At 44.7% G+C, this 14,220-nt stretch overlaps 1 protein-coding gene across 2 annotated transcripts in view; it reads left to right on the top strand.

Moving 5' to 3' along the window:
* Gm884 (predicted gene 884) overlaps positions 1 to 11,487 on the top strand; it is an 86,907-nt gene extending 75,420 nt beyond the window's left edge. The window contains exons 8-14 of one of the 2 annotated variants that reach the window (NM_001033434.2): positions 188 to 306; positions 2,550 to 4,297; positions 5,124 to 5,228; positions 9,454 to 9,500; positions 11,086 to 11,116; positions 11,191 to 11,294; positions 11,373 to 11,487. In NM_001033434.2, the coding sequence (NP_001028606.2) occupies positions 188 to 306; positions 2,550 to 4,297; positions 5,124 to 5,228; positions 9,454 to 9,500; positions 11,086 to 11,116; positions 11,191 to 11,294; positions 11,373 to 11,442 (2,224 nt within the window). In that variant the 3' untranslated portion in view covers positions 11,443 to 11,487. Of the gene's footprint in view, positions 1 to 187; positions 307 to 2,549; positions 4,298 to 5,123; positions 5,229 to 9,453; positions 9,501 to 11,085; positions 11,117 to 11,190; positions 11,299 to 11,372 lie in introns of both variants that reach the window. The other variant, XM_030246104.1, reaches the window with a different exon arrangement.
* The last annotated feature ends 2,733 nt before the right edge of the window (positions 11,488 to 14,220 follow it).

The following is a 14,220-nucleotide window of genomic DNA, read 5'->3' as shown; positions in this document are numbered from 1 at the left end:
GTCTGTTGAGCATCCCTGTCATCCTCCATGATTATTTTCAGTATCAGCAACAATTTTCCATTGAGTCTCCGAGACCCAGCTGCCCATGCCTCATGCCTCAAGAACTCCTTCCTCAGCGACCCTGCAGTGGCCTTGGGCTGCCTCTCCTACACCTCAATAACCCATTTCTCTGTTGCTCCATTTGTAGGATCTTACCTAGCCACATGGCCTGCTGCCTCTGCAAATTTAAAGCTGATATTGAGGTTATCTGCAAGACAATCAAACTGCATTGTCATACCGGATGTCTGACAAACACCACACGTTGTCGTGAGTCTCTTGCTGATAAATGATTTAATTTTATGTTTTAATTTTTAACTAGTAATGAAAAATTCCCTAAAAATAATTGCTTACTTTTATTCATTCATCCATAACTTCTTCCTTGCTGAAAGTTGGGCTCTTAGCTATTATTATTACATGATTAAAACGTAGCACTGTTCCTTGTGCAGAGAGCAAGAGAAAGGAGTGTGTGGGAAGGATGCCACGAAGGACCACAGACCCTGAACTGTGCTCTCTGCTTGGCTTTTTGCTTCCAGTGATTGCTTGGGCACACAATGCACTGCAGCTTGTAAGCTGGTTTTATGTACATTAGGTCTTGAATTCTCTCTGATTTTTTGACATCTCTAGATTGGTTTTGTTTAGTTTACTTTTGTAATTTTGTAAGTGATACTTTTTTATTTATAATCTCTCAAGCTTCTGTTCGACATGACCAGTGAGTTTTACCTTGCTCTGCCAATGGAGCAGAGAGCTCTTCATGTCCATACTGGCCAACTCCCAACTTGTTTTCAACCTCAGTCTTTTCTATCACCAGATTATTCTTACAGTTTTAAGTATTTTCTAAACTGAGCATGGTGGCACATGGAAGTAATCCCAGCCCCATAGGGTGCTGTGGCAAGATGATCCAAGTTCAAGGCCAGTCTAGGCAATTTAGTGAGAATATGCAGTGGTAATCTCCAACCCCAAAAAGCCTGTATAAAAACCACATAATCTAGTTATTATATTTGTAAGATACATGTCTAGATTTTGCAGATCCAACACAATATATTAACTTATTCTCTAACTATTGTACCCTTTGTTACTTGTAGTAGTTACTTTGTTACTGCTCCATCTTTTCTTCCTCCTTCTCTTCTTCTGTCCTCTCCTTTTGGGTAGGTAGGGAGGAACACACGTGTGTGCACCGCCACACTCAAGCACCCACTGGGGAATTTAAAGCACTTTAACATACTACTGCTACAAGAACCTACCACTGTTTGTTTTTTAGTTTAGAAAAGGACAGGGCTACAGCTCAGTGGTATAGCTTATACTTAGTCCTACAATATTTTTCTATATATTAGGCATGTTGGCAAGAACTTCATTCCAAAATGTGACACTTTTCTTGTCTAAATAGCTTGAATGCAGATCTTTACCCTTAATCTAGGGGATGGTAAATAGAATGAGCATTTGGCTCTTTATATAAATAAATAATTGCATTATTCTCTTCTTCCTCAGAAATGGCAAGTAAGCATTTCCCTTCTTTTATACATCAGAAGTATCAACTGCTGTCACTTCATGCCTAAGTCATCTCTTCCTAACTCTAGGCTGTTCATAGGCCCACAGTTTTCTTTTCATCCCCTCCTTGAGCCCTCACTGCCGTGGAAAATCCTCATAGTTCTCCTGGGACAGAAACATAGCTACACAGTGGTACCCTTGACATTCCCACTATCAAAAGATTTGCGTTGCTCCCACATGAAGCTGAAAGAATGAGAAATGAAATGAGAAAAGGCTCCAGACAAGAGTAGCTCTGACCTCGTGCATTTTATGACTTAAGTAATGTTTATCCATAAATAGGCATTGTTCTGTAAGTGAACTGTACATAGGAATGAATCCAGAAAATCAGCATGCCTTTTCTTATACCTCGTGGCCCCCAATCCCAAATATAATGGAAGAACCAAGAAGATGCACAGAGAGAAGGATGCTCCTTCCATTCTGGGAGCTAGAATATGTGGCAAGAGAGCCCACGGGCAGACATTGGGACATCTAGTCCAGATGTGAATAAGAAGCATCTGCTTTAGCTCTCTCCACTCAAAGGATGTCCCTCATCATGGGCAGCTGTGGGGGGATCAGCACAGGGCACACAAAAAGATGGAGACAGGAAGCTTAATGGGCCTTTCAAACTGAGATGGGAGAGTAGGGATGGGAGCCTGAGAAGGTTCTCTGCAGGTTGGTCAGACGTGCAGAGAGGTTGGCTTTGTCTTCAGGCCCTGGGCTCTACTGGTCCATTGGCTGTCTTAAACAGACATTCTGTGTGCACACTGTGGAATGTTACACCTATGGCGGCTACTTTGCCAACGACACTCTCTCTTTCTCTTGTTGACTTCTGAAAGGATTAAATTTAGGTTTGTTTCCCACACACACTAATGGCACACCAGTGTTTTCTGGCCCCTAATTTATTTGATTAGGGCAAATGTCTGTGGATTGAGGAAGGGCTGCAAGGTCACTCTGACTGAAGGCAACAATCTCTTCTTTTTTGACAGTTGAAGAAGCATCTATAAGGAACCCAGAAGGAGCATTTATGAAAGTGTTGCAGGGCCGGACGGGGAACACCAGCACTGAGCTCATTATTGAGCCAGAAAGGGGCAATTCAGACAAGGATTATGCCAACTATTCCAGTTCCATGGATGAAAACATAGACCTTAATGATGAAAATGATATTATGAGTGCACTAAATTACATACTGCCATATTTCTCAGAGGGAAATATGGAAGACATAATATCCTCAATGTTACCGTTCATTAAACTGCTGTTTTCTCAGGAACAAGATGCAAGTAATTCCTTGGGATCTTTGCAGAAAGACCCAGAAAGGGTTCCTGTTACAAATGAATCTAAGACCAGTAATGTGACTTACAAAAATAAATTGAATAAACATTATTTTTTAGAAAATTTGTTAGACACAGACACTGATGAGGTTCAAAAGGAAAAGAAACCTGGGAGGCACAATGCAAAATCTAAAAATGTAGGTCCCAAATTTAAACGACAAATATTTGAAAAGAGATGGGAACCTGCCCGGGCAGGGGAAGACAGTCTTGCAGAGATCGAGAAGGCAGAGAGACAGCTCCACAGCATGAGCAGGGTCCCCAAGGGGACAGGAAGCATACAGAAAAGGCACTTCAAGGATGTGAGTGGCAAGAGCCTGTGGAGCAAGCAGAGCGTCCAGACCCCTGTGGAGAGCATCTCCAAGGACAGGCAGCTCGGGAGCCCACCCTCAATGGAGCTGCAGCAGCTCGGCCTGGAGCAGAAGCCCAGGGAGTTAGTGGGCTATTCCTTCCCCTCAGAGCCCTTGCTCCCAAAGGAGCACAGGGGAGAGCTCTCTTCTTCCCCAGATCTGCCCCTGCTGGACAAGGCTCCCACTACAAACTCTCTACCTGACTTCATAGACAGACGGAAAGACTTGTCTTACACCATTTACGTTTTAGAAAGTGCAAATGCTAATGTGAAGAGAGCGAAGGGTTCTAACCCAAGTTTACAACCTGAAGCGAGGCATCGGAACCTTAGGAAGAAAAAATCTCATTTCCAGTTGATTGCAAAGAGGCCGGCAGCATCCTCTGCAGTGAGGAGCCTGATAAGTTCCCCTGCACGAGGGGTCTTTTCATCTTTAGGAGACCTGAGGTACCCAGAAAGGCCCTTTTCAGAATTATATGTTGCTCCAGAGCCTTCTACAAAAAAACCTCTTGAAGAAAATCGGGCTGCAACAGATAATGTTGAAGAAAATATTCTTGAACAAATTGTCACTATGCCTGAAGAAACTACATCAAAAAATAAATCCGCTAAGAATCCTGCTGCAGATTCTGATATACCTATACCCAATATACCAGGCTTAATTCCACCTGTTCTGCAAACCACCAAGCCACCGTTACACTTCATTTTTGGGTCTGACTCACCCAACAACTTGGAAGAATTTGCTTACCCATCGCTGATGACACCAGGAGAACAGTTTGAATCTCATCTCAACCAGCAGCTGCGGGTGCTCATCCCCAACAACGATGTGAGAAGGCTCATCTCTCACGTTATCAGGACTTTGAAGATGGACTGCTCTGACAGTCAAGTGCAACTGTCCTGTGCCAAGCTCATCTCCAGAACAGGCCTCCTGATGAAGCTCCTCAGCGAGCAGCAAGATTTCAAGCTGTCCAGGGCCGACTGGGATACAGACCAGTGGAAAACTGAGAACTACATCAACGAAAATACAGAAACCCAAAGCAAACTGAAGAGTCTGGGACGAAGTCAGGTGAGGACAGGGCTGGGACAGGGGCCCCCAGTTTCCTCAGCCAGTTGAGCAGAAATGACCAGGGGCTCCCACTCCAGATCTTACTCTGGTCACATAACGCTAACACAGCCAAGACAGTGATTTCCCCTGTAGTTTAAATTTGTTGCCAGAAGCCAACCTAAAACACAAACTATAATAACTGTGCTAGAAAGATAGCACATCCAACTTTGATGTCTTGGATGCTACTGAAATAGAAAATTTTTACTAGGGTTTTTTTTTTCTTATTGTCATTTCGTATTACAGTGCTGGGCATTAAACACATGGTATGCAAGGGCTTCACCTACTAAGCTATGTACTCTACTCTTAGTTTTGCTTGCATTTATTGGTTGTTTGGGGACTTTTGGATTTTTTTGTTGTTTTATTTATTTATTTATTTATTTTTTGTTTTGAGATTGGGTCTCACTATGTATTTATGACTAGCCTTGGACTTACTAAGTAGACTAGGCTAGCCTTGAATTTACAGACATCCACCTGCTTCTGCCTCCAAAGTATGGGGATTAGAAGTGTGTGCCATCCAAACCAAGTCGTTTATAGTTTCATTGATCCAGAGTCTTACTGTATAATCCAGGTTAGCCCAGAACGTGCCTGGTATTGATGTCAAGGGTTGTCCTTGAACTCATAGCAATCTTCTGGCCTCATTTGCCTATGTGCTAGGTTATATAAAAGTATCAGTTACCATGCACAGTTCAAGCAAGAATAGATTTTGAATAATTAGCCTTCTTTCATTCTTTTTATTTTATTATTATTTAACAACAGCAGAAATGTCCATTTATCTTATATATTTCAGTTTGGAAAAGAAGTCTCAGAGTTCAGCTACAATAACAAAGTCACCTTGGCGATATCTGTGACCGTCGTAGTGATAGTTTTGATTATCATTTTCTGTCTCATTGAGGTAAGGACATCAGTACATGCTTGGGTCCAGAATGTACCCTGTCTGTGTAGTAGATTTAGAACCTGGAAACTGGAAACCAGTGTCACTTACCCTCTCTGTCTGCAAGTGATGTCCCCGTGTGTTCACAGGTATTCTGTCTGGGAAGCATGTCTCCTCGATGTCAGGTCCTTACATAACTTTCTGATTTAGTATCAGAGGGGTGGTTGATGTGAGACACTCTGGAGCAATGAGTGAGTTCTCTCTCGGTGTGGACAGGCTCAATTTTAAGCTTGGAAAGCAAAGATCAGCATGGGGTCTGTTTACACACCCCTGGGAGGATGCCCGCTGGCCAGGGCACAGACCGCACACCCTCCACACCTTCTGGTGGCTTCACCCTCCAAAATCTTCTGGGAGATTTCTGCACAGTCCTGTGGTGCTCTGTCACTGTGTGTACAGTGCATCCTTGTGCTTGCATTTATTGACATCGTCATTGTTTCTTCTGCCAATGTAGATGACAGCTCTGTGAGAAGAGAAGGCATGCCCAGGTTTTTGCCTGTAGTCGGTAGCAGAGAAGGTGTTCAGAGAAGAGAACTGAAGCATCCCATCAGTTCCACTCCTTAAAATAGCATCAGAGCAAGAAGCTTGGCACACTTCTGTAGTCCCGTCCTTGGGAAACAGGAGTTCACGGACATCCTCAGTGGTTTAGTGCGTTCGGGCCAGGAATGCATGAAATTATCTAAATAAAAAAACAAACACAGAGATTCTAGAAAATAGTCAGAGAAAAGCAATGGACCGATGAGTGCTGCAGTGACTGTGCACAGGGACTAAGGTCGGGGACTCATCTCCAGCCTGTGCACGCTAAGCAAGAGCTGCGTCCTACAGACCACCCTTGGAGAGGCCACCCTTTAGGAGTTTAGTCAGTGGTGAAAACTGAATAAATGATAATAGACCCACCACCTGTTTTGTAGCCAAGCAATGAAAGCTTATTACTCTCACCTTAAAGAAAGGATGATAGATAAATTAAAGCAGAAGTCATTTTAAAAAGATATGAGTGGGAAAGACCTGTCTAGTCCTGACTCCACAGGCAGAGCCTTGGGTGTGCATTGGCGCAGCCTTTGGCATCCTTAGGAGAGTTGGTGCTTGTGCCAGCTGAGCACAGATCAGAGTCCTCCATTATTGTCTGACCTGATCACAAACCTTTTCAAGGAAGGGCGTCTGTCCATCCTCTCCTAGGATAAAAGAGCAACTTCAGGTCCACAGGCTAAACCCAGAGCAGAGCTGTGCTCTCCCTGACCCTGAGGCTTGGGTCCCACCCTTCACACCCCAGGTCAGTTTCACCTCCTTAGAGACTAAGAGGAAGTGTTGGGAGTTGGAAGCACAAGGAAACTTTGCAGACCATCCAAAGCATTATTATACTTGTAAAAAACAAACAAACAAACAAACAAACAAACATCCTAGTGGGAAAGGAAGTGTCGCTCAGCAAACTCACTCATCTGCCAGTGGTGCCTCCTTCCACCGAGTTATGCTCTGGTGACTAGACTTTGCCACCTCGGGCACTTTCTGATGCTGCTTTCTAGCACCTTCCTAACGCTGGTTTTCATTTGTACCTGTTTCTCTTGATTTTCCTTTCTTGTTTCTTTGAAGCAAGATCTTACTTAGCCCAGTTAGCCAAAAATTCACCACTTAACCTAGCCTAGCCTTCAATTCCTCATCCTCCTGAGTCTATCTCCCTAGTGATAGGATCACATGATCCATCATACCCAACAGTTATTTGTTTTTTAATCCTTCTAAAATTTGTTTCATTTATCTGCTTTTTAGTAGGGTTGAGAGTAGAGAATCCCTTTGCTCCCAATGAATAATTTTGCCCTGAGTATGGGTACCTGCGGAGCTCAGAGGGTGTCAAATCCCCTGGAACTGAGATTACGGGCTATTATGAGAGGAGTGCTAGAAACTGAACTCAGACCACTGACCCATCTCTCTAGCCTATTTCATAATCATTTTTATTGAATCATTCTTTTTCATTGGTCTAAAATACCACCTGTATTTTCCATTAATCCTGCTGCCTTTCCTGTACCAGGAAGAGGCCAGAGCACCAAATGTGGCCTTGTACAAGAAAGCAAGCACCCTATCTTTGAGATAAATACCCAGCCTTTCTCTCCTTCTTGTTTTAAAGATTTATTTTTACTTGTCTGTATGTATCCCTATGTCTGCTCCATGTGTGTGTGTGTGTGCCCATGGAGGCCAAAAGAGAGTAACTCCCTGGAGCTGGAGTTACAGGCAATTGTGAACCACCCAATGTGAGTGCTGGGACCCAAACTAGCATCCTCTGGAAGACCAGGAAGCAGTCCTAACCACTGAGCAATCTCTCCGTTGCTTCTGCACCCGTGTCTGTGCAGTGTGTGCTTGTGCTGCCGGCAAAGGCCCTAAGAGGGTACAGGGCCCCGGGACCAGAGTTACAGGCAGTTCTAAGCTGCCATGTTAGCTGCTGGAAATCAAACCCAGACCCTCAGCTTGTGCTGTTAACTACTGATACAGCTCTCCAGCTTCAGCTTTCTAAAAAAAAAAAAAAAATGTATTAGATGGTGTCTTAGGGTTTCTATTCCTGCACAAACATCATGACCAAGAAGCAAGTTGGGGAGGAAAGGGTTTATTTGGCTTACACTTCCATACTGCTGTTCATCACCAAAGGAAGTCAGGACTGGAACTCAAGCAGGTCAGGGAGCAGGAGCTGAGACAGAAGCCATGGAGGGATGTTCTTTACTAGCTTGCTTCCCCTGGCTTGCTCAGCCTGCTCTCTTATAGAACCCAAGACTACCAGCCCAGAGATGGCACCTTACAGTTGTATCTCATGGAGGCATTTCCTCAACTGAAGCTCCTTTCTCTGTGATAACTCCAGCTGTGTCAAGTTGACACAAAACTGGCCAGTACAGTTGGGAAACAGAGACAAACAGATCTGAATTCAAAGCCATTCTAACCTATAATGAGTTCTAGGCTAGCCAGGGCTACATAGTAAGACCCTGTCTCAAAACAATTTTATTTATTATGTAGTGGGGCACACATGTGGGGATCAGAGGGAGCTAGTTCTTGACTTTCCGCCATGTTGGATCCCAGCGATAGAACTTACTCGAGCAGGGTTAGTTACAGGCATCTGTACTTGCTGAGCCATCTCTCTGGTGCTGGTCTTCTATGTTTTGAACCTGTAGCCAAGACTGGCCTGACATTTCTTCCAGAAGAGTTGTGAAACTTTTATTACATAGAACTTTCATATCTTTAGTTAAATTTACCCTCAGCTCCTTTGTACATCTTCATCAATGTTGCACTTACAGTTTCTGGTGTGGAGGATGTGTGAGGGGCATTAGGGTTGGTTTGCAGATCTCCTCATTTTGTGACTTGCCACCCTATCAGAATTTTATTGCTTCCAATATGATTTAACTTGATCTCTTTGGCTTTTTGCTTGTTTCTAATACAAATAGTACTAATTTTTTTCCTTTCTTCCCAACATGTCCTCACTTGTTTCTCTTTTTTACATATTGAGACCATCTTGTCAGGGTGGCCTATAGCTGTCATGGAGGCCTCCTGCCCTTGTTCTTGGTCTCTCAACAGCACCATGGTTTAGGCTCCTAGTATACACTTTGATAAAGTTAAAAATATTTCTTATTTTTCACTTTTAACAGAAATTATTATTAGCTACTCCAAAGTGGTGAGTGGGGCTCTAGTCATGCTGGCACTGTGGCTCCAGGACAACCCATAAACAAAGATCCTTGTGGGGCCTTACCTTACCCTGCTCGAGTAAGTTCTATCGCTGGGATCCAACATAGCGGAAAATCAAGAACTAGCTCCCTCTGATCCCCACATGTGTGCCCCACTACATAATAAATAAAATTGTTTTGAGACAGGGTCTTACTATGTATCCCTTGTGGGGCCTCAGTACAAAAGTTCCTAGAAGCCAGGCATGCATGGAATTGTTCTCAAGTCCCAGGGTGCAGGTGATTTTTGTTATGGGAAGAGCCAAGATATCTCCCAAGAGAGAAACAAAAAATTTTGTTTTCTGAATTTTTATCTGAAACAGCCAGAACAAAGTATTAGTACTAAGTGAAACTTTAAGCTAGGTATTGTGAAGAGAGGAAGACTAACTCAGAGGGACTCCTGTGCTCATGAGCAGGTAAGACCTCAGGTAATTAGTAATGAGTGCATTTAGAGACAGTGGTCATTTTGGTAATCAGAATTGTGTTTTCTTCCAAAACAGATTTGTTCCCACAGAACAAAAAAGGGAGACAAAGAAAAGCACAAATGGTAAATATGAGAAAATCCTTCAAGAAGCTAAGAGTTAGCAGAAAGCTTGGAACTCACCTAAGTTAACTCACTCTCCTGACTGAGAAACAATTTCCCGAGGGAGCATTATCCTCTCTGTTGTTTTACCTGGCTCCCAACAAGGCAGCTGGCACCAGCACGTGTGCCTCTGGAGTTGTGTGCCTCTGGCACCAGCACGTGTGCCTCTGGAGTTGTGTGCCTCTGGCACCAGCACGTGTGCCTCTGGAGTTGTGTGCCTCTGGCACCAGCATGTGTGCCTCTGGAGTTGTGTGCCTCTGGCACCAGCATGTGTGCCTCTGGCACCAGCATGTGTGCCTCTGGTGTTGTCAGGCCTTCAGAGAGGGTGGAAACCCATAGGTTTGGGCTGCACCAGCTTTTGCCAGTGCCATCTGCTGCAGCCAGAGGCTCCATCTTGCAGTCTATGTGGGAGAAGCAGAGGAGCCCACAGTGTCAAGTGCAGGGCTGTGAATGGTGGGACACAGCCCTTCCTGTGCAGGAAGGGGAACCATCTCCTCATCCCCTCGGTCACTGCTTGATCCAGTTCTTTCTTTTACTGACACAAACCTCATAGAACTATGGCCGGGAGAGATGATGGAAAATAGGTACCTCTCTTCTAATGAAATGAACACTGGAGGAAATGTCTGGTGCGGCCACTTTCTAGGACATGTCAGAAAGAGGACCATTCTCACTGGTGGGGCCCTTGTTTTTACATTCCACTGTGCTCAGCCATTGGTCATGTTCCATTATAAATCTGTGCAGCAGCTACATCTGGAAAACACAACCCAAATTTTCTAATTCTCTTGGAACCAGAAAGGATGGCTAGAGTATGTTGGTGCTAGTCATGTCCTTTACTGCCTCTTTTTTTTTTTTCCCCAGTCATCAATAACATTTTTATTTCAGGTTCAGCTGCAACTACATTTTTAAAATTTATTTATTTATTTATTTATTTATTTTGAGATACAGTTTCACACTTAGCTCAGGCTGGACTGAAACTCCTATGTAGCCAAGGCTGGCCTCAAAACTCTTGTTTCCACTTCCCAAGTACTGGGGGATTAGGTATAATCCATCACACCCACCTAGCCATGTTCTTTAAACTGTTCTCACAACTCACTCCTCAGAGGCAGTCTGCAGGGTGAAATTCGGAGTTTATGAGCTGAGCTGTGGACTTGGTGCTAGGCAAACAGGAGTGCCCCCTCCCTCACCTCAGAAACTCTGTATGTGAGAGTTTGTCTAAAGGCACCAATGGGAAAGGCTCTGGACAGCAAAATGCTTCTGTCCAGGATGATTTCTTCAAAGAGAAAAGCTAGTCCACAGGGGTAAGTGGGGCTCTAGTCATGCTGGCACTGTGGCTATGCTCCAGGACAACCCATAGACAAAGATCTCCCCAGGGGCCTTGTGGGGCCTCAGAACAAAAGTTCCTAGAAGCCAGGCATGCATGGAATTGTTCTCAAGTCCCAGGACGTGGGTAATTTTTGTTATGGAAAGAGCTGAGATGTCTCTCAGCAGAGAGAGACACACACAAAATGATTCAATCACTAACTGACTTCTGTATATGTTTTCTTCCAAGGAGAAAGAAATACAAGGAAAGAAAGAATAAGGTAAGTTTGAGACTGGGTGCTGTGGAGGAGACAGCTGGGTAAGACAAATTAATGTCTCTCTTTCTGTTTCCTAGGAAAAATATATCTGGATAAGGTTGCCACCTCGGCTTAGAAATATACTCAAACTCGACAAGAAATGTGGGCATGATTTACGGGCCAATACTCAGGATAAATTATGGCAAGTGTCTAACTCAATGAGGGGCTAAGGGCAAGTTGTTCATTTCAAAGTTTGAATGCCTTGGCATTGTTCTTCCAGGGAGGTCAAGAAAAGATCCTCGGTGAAATCGTCCGCAGAATCGAGTGAAGTAGCCGAAACCCCACGGTGATCTGCTATCATTTATTAATAAATTATTTTTTGTAGATTTGTGTCCAAGGCCTTTGTGAATATACATGAAAATTGATGCCCAGCAGATGAGACTGTGGGCCAGTAAAGATGGCTCCTCCCCACTGTGTAAAAGCAGTTACTATGCAGACCTTGTGACCTGAAGTCAATAAGATGAATGTGGTGGTTTAAAGGAGCATGGCTCCTACAGGCTCTTATATTTGAATAACTGGTCCCCAGTTGGTGTGGAGCTATTTGGGAAGGATTAGGAGGTGCAGCCTTGTTAGAGGAGGTGTCACTGTGAGTGGGATTTGAGGTTTCAAAAGCTCAGGCCATTCCCAGTTAGCTCTCCTCTCCCTTTCTCTTTTCTTCCCCCACCCTACCCTCATTGTCCCTCCCTTCCTGCCACTCTCTCCTAACTCACAATACTTTTTTTCGTTTTATTTGTTCTCATACATCCTGACCCTAGCCTCCCTTTCCTCCATACTCCCATTCCCCCCACATTAACACCTCCCCTCTCCCAGAGACCCACTGCTCCTCCATTTCCTATCAGAAAAGAGCAGACCTTGTAGTGATGTCAAGCAAATACAACATAAAAAGGTGCAATAAGACTAGGCACAAACCCTTATGTCAAGACTGGACAAGGCAATCTAGCAAGTAGGATGGTGTCTTAGTTAAGGTTTTACTGCTGTGAACAGATACCATGACCATGCCAAGTCTTATAAAGGATAACATTTACCTGGGGCTGGCTTACAGGTTCAGAGGTTCAGTCCATTATCATCAAGGCGGAAACATGGCAGCATCCAGGCAGGCTTGGTGCAGGTAGAGCTGAGAGTTCTACATCTTCATCTGAAGGCTGCTAGCAGAACACTGACTTCCAGACAGCTAGGACCAGGGTCTTAAAGCACACACCTACAGTGACACACTACTAAAAAAAGTCACACCTACTCCAGTAGGGCCATATCTTCTAATAGTGCCACTTCCTGGGCCAAGCATATACAAACCATCACAGAGGGGAAAGGAACCTATGAGCAAGCAAAAGAGTCAGAGACACCCCCACTTCCACTATTAGGAGCCCCACAAACACCCCAAGCTAAACCAATCACAGTATGTATGCAGAGGACCTGCCACAGGCCCATGTGGGCTCCATGATTGCTGTTAAGACTCTGTAAGCCCCCGTGAGCCTTGTTTAGTTGATTCTGTGGGCTGTGTTCTCCTGGTGTCCTTGACCCCTCTATCTCCTACAATCCTTCTCTTCTCTGGGGTTCCTTGAACACTGCATGATGTTTGGGTATGGAGTCTCTGCATCTGCTCCCATCAGCTGCTGGAGGAAGCTTATCTGATGACAATTATTGAACTAGGCACCAATCTATGAATCTAGCACCCACATGGTGGCTCTAATCTTATAAATCCAGTCACAGGAGATCTGATGCCAGCTCAGAAGCCTCCATGGGCACCAGCTATGTGCATGATGCCCAAATATGCATGCAGGCAAAACACCCAAAACATAAAATAGAAACTTTAGATTGGTATTGAGCAGGCAGTGGGACTGGCTCTGCCTGGGGGGTCTGCAAACCTGTGGAAGATTGGGCCCCACCCTTCACCTTTATGGACTTGCCCTCTCTCCACCTGAGATCTCTGAGGAAACCAGCAGGTGTCACTTGTACAAGTTCTTAAACTCCATTTCATCACGGGTAGAAACTATATTCAAGGTCCCAGGCCTTAGGAGAACTGAGGACTTCCCAATAGCTGAACATCTTCTGTATTTTTTCCAATGATTTATATTTTTATTCACTTTACAGTCCTATCACAACCCCCGTCTCTCCTCTCCTCCCAGTCCTGACCTTACAAGTCCCTCCCTTCTTACCCCCTCCCCTTCTCAGAGAAGGGGAAACCACCCTTGGATACCTCTCCACCCTGGGACATCTTGTTTCAACAGGACTAAGCACATCCTCTCCCACTGAGGCACAACCAGGCAGTCCAGATAGGGGAAGGGGATCCAATGATAGGCCACAGTGTCAGAAATAGCACCCACTCCAATTCTTACGCGATCCACATGAAGACCAAGCTGCACATTTGCTAAATGTGTAGGGAATTAGGCCCAGCCCCTGCATGCTCTTTGGTTGGTGGTTCAGTCTCTGTGAGCTCCTGTAGGCCCAGGTTAGATGACTCTCTAGGTCTTCATGTGGTGTCCCTGACCCCTCCAACTGGCTCATTCAATTCTATCCCCAACTCTTCTACAAGACTCCCCGAGCTGCTCCTGATGTTGGACTGTGGGTTTTTCCATCTGTTTCCACCTGCTGCTGGATGAAGCTTCTCGGGAGATAGTTATGCTAGGTTCCTGTCTGCAAGTGTAGCAGAGAACTATTAGTAGTGTCAGGAGTTGGCTTTCTCCCATGTGATGGGTCTCAAGTCAGACCAGTCATTAGCTGGCCATTCTCTCCATCTCTGCCTTCCTGCTGATGCCTTTGCTGCCTATTCTTTTTTTTTTTTCAGCTATTTTTTATTAGATATTTTCTTTATATACATTTCAAATGCTATCCCGAAAGTTCCCTATACCCTCCCTCTGCCCTGCTCCCCTACTCACCCACTCCCACTTCTTGGCCCTGGCATTCCCCTGTACTGGAGCATATAAAGTTTGCAAGACCAAGGGGCCTCTCTTCCCAGTGATGGCCGACTAGGCCACCCTCTGCTACATATGCAGCTAGAGACACGAGCTCTGGGGGTACTGGTTAGTACATATTGTTGTTCCACCTATAGGGTTGCAGAGCCCTTCAGCTCC

This window comes from Mus musculus, chromosome 11 (genome assembly GCF_000001635.26).
Source record: "Mus musculus strain C57BL/6J chromosome 11, GRCm38.p6 C57BL/6J".
NCBI classification, from domain to species: domain Eukaryota; kingdom Metazoa; phylum Chordata; class Mammalia; order Rodentia; family Muridae; genus Mus; species Mus musculus.
Note: the sequence above shows the minus strand (reverse complement) of the source record. Positions and strands in the feature narration are given on the sequence as shown.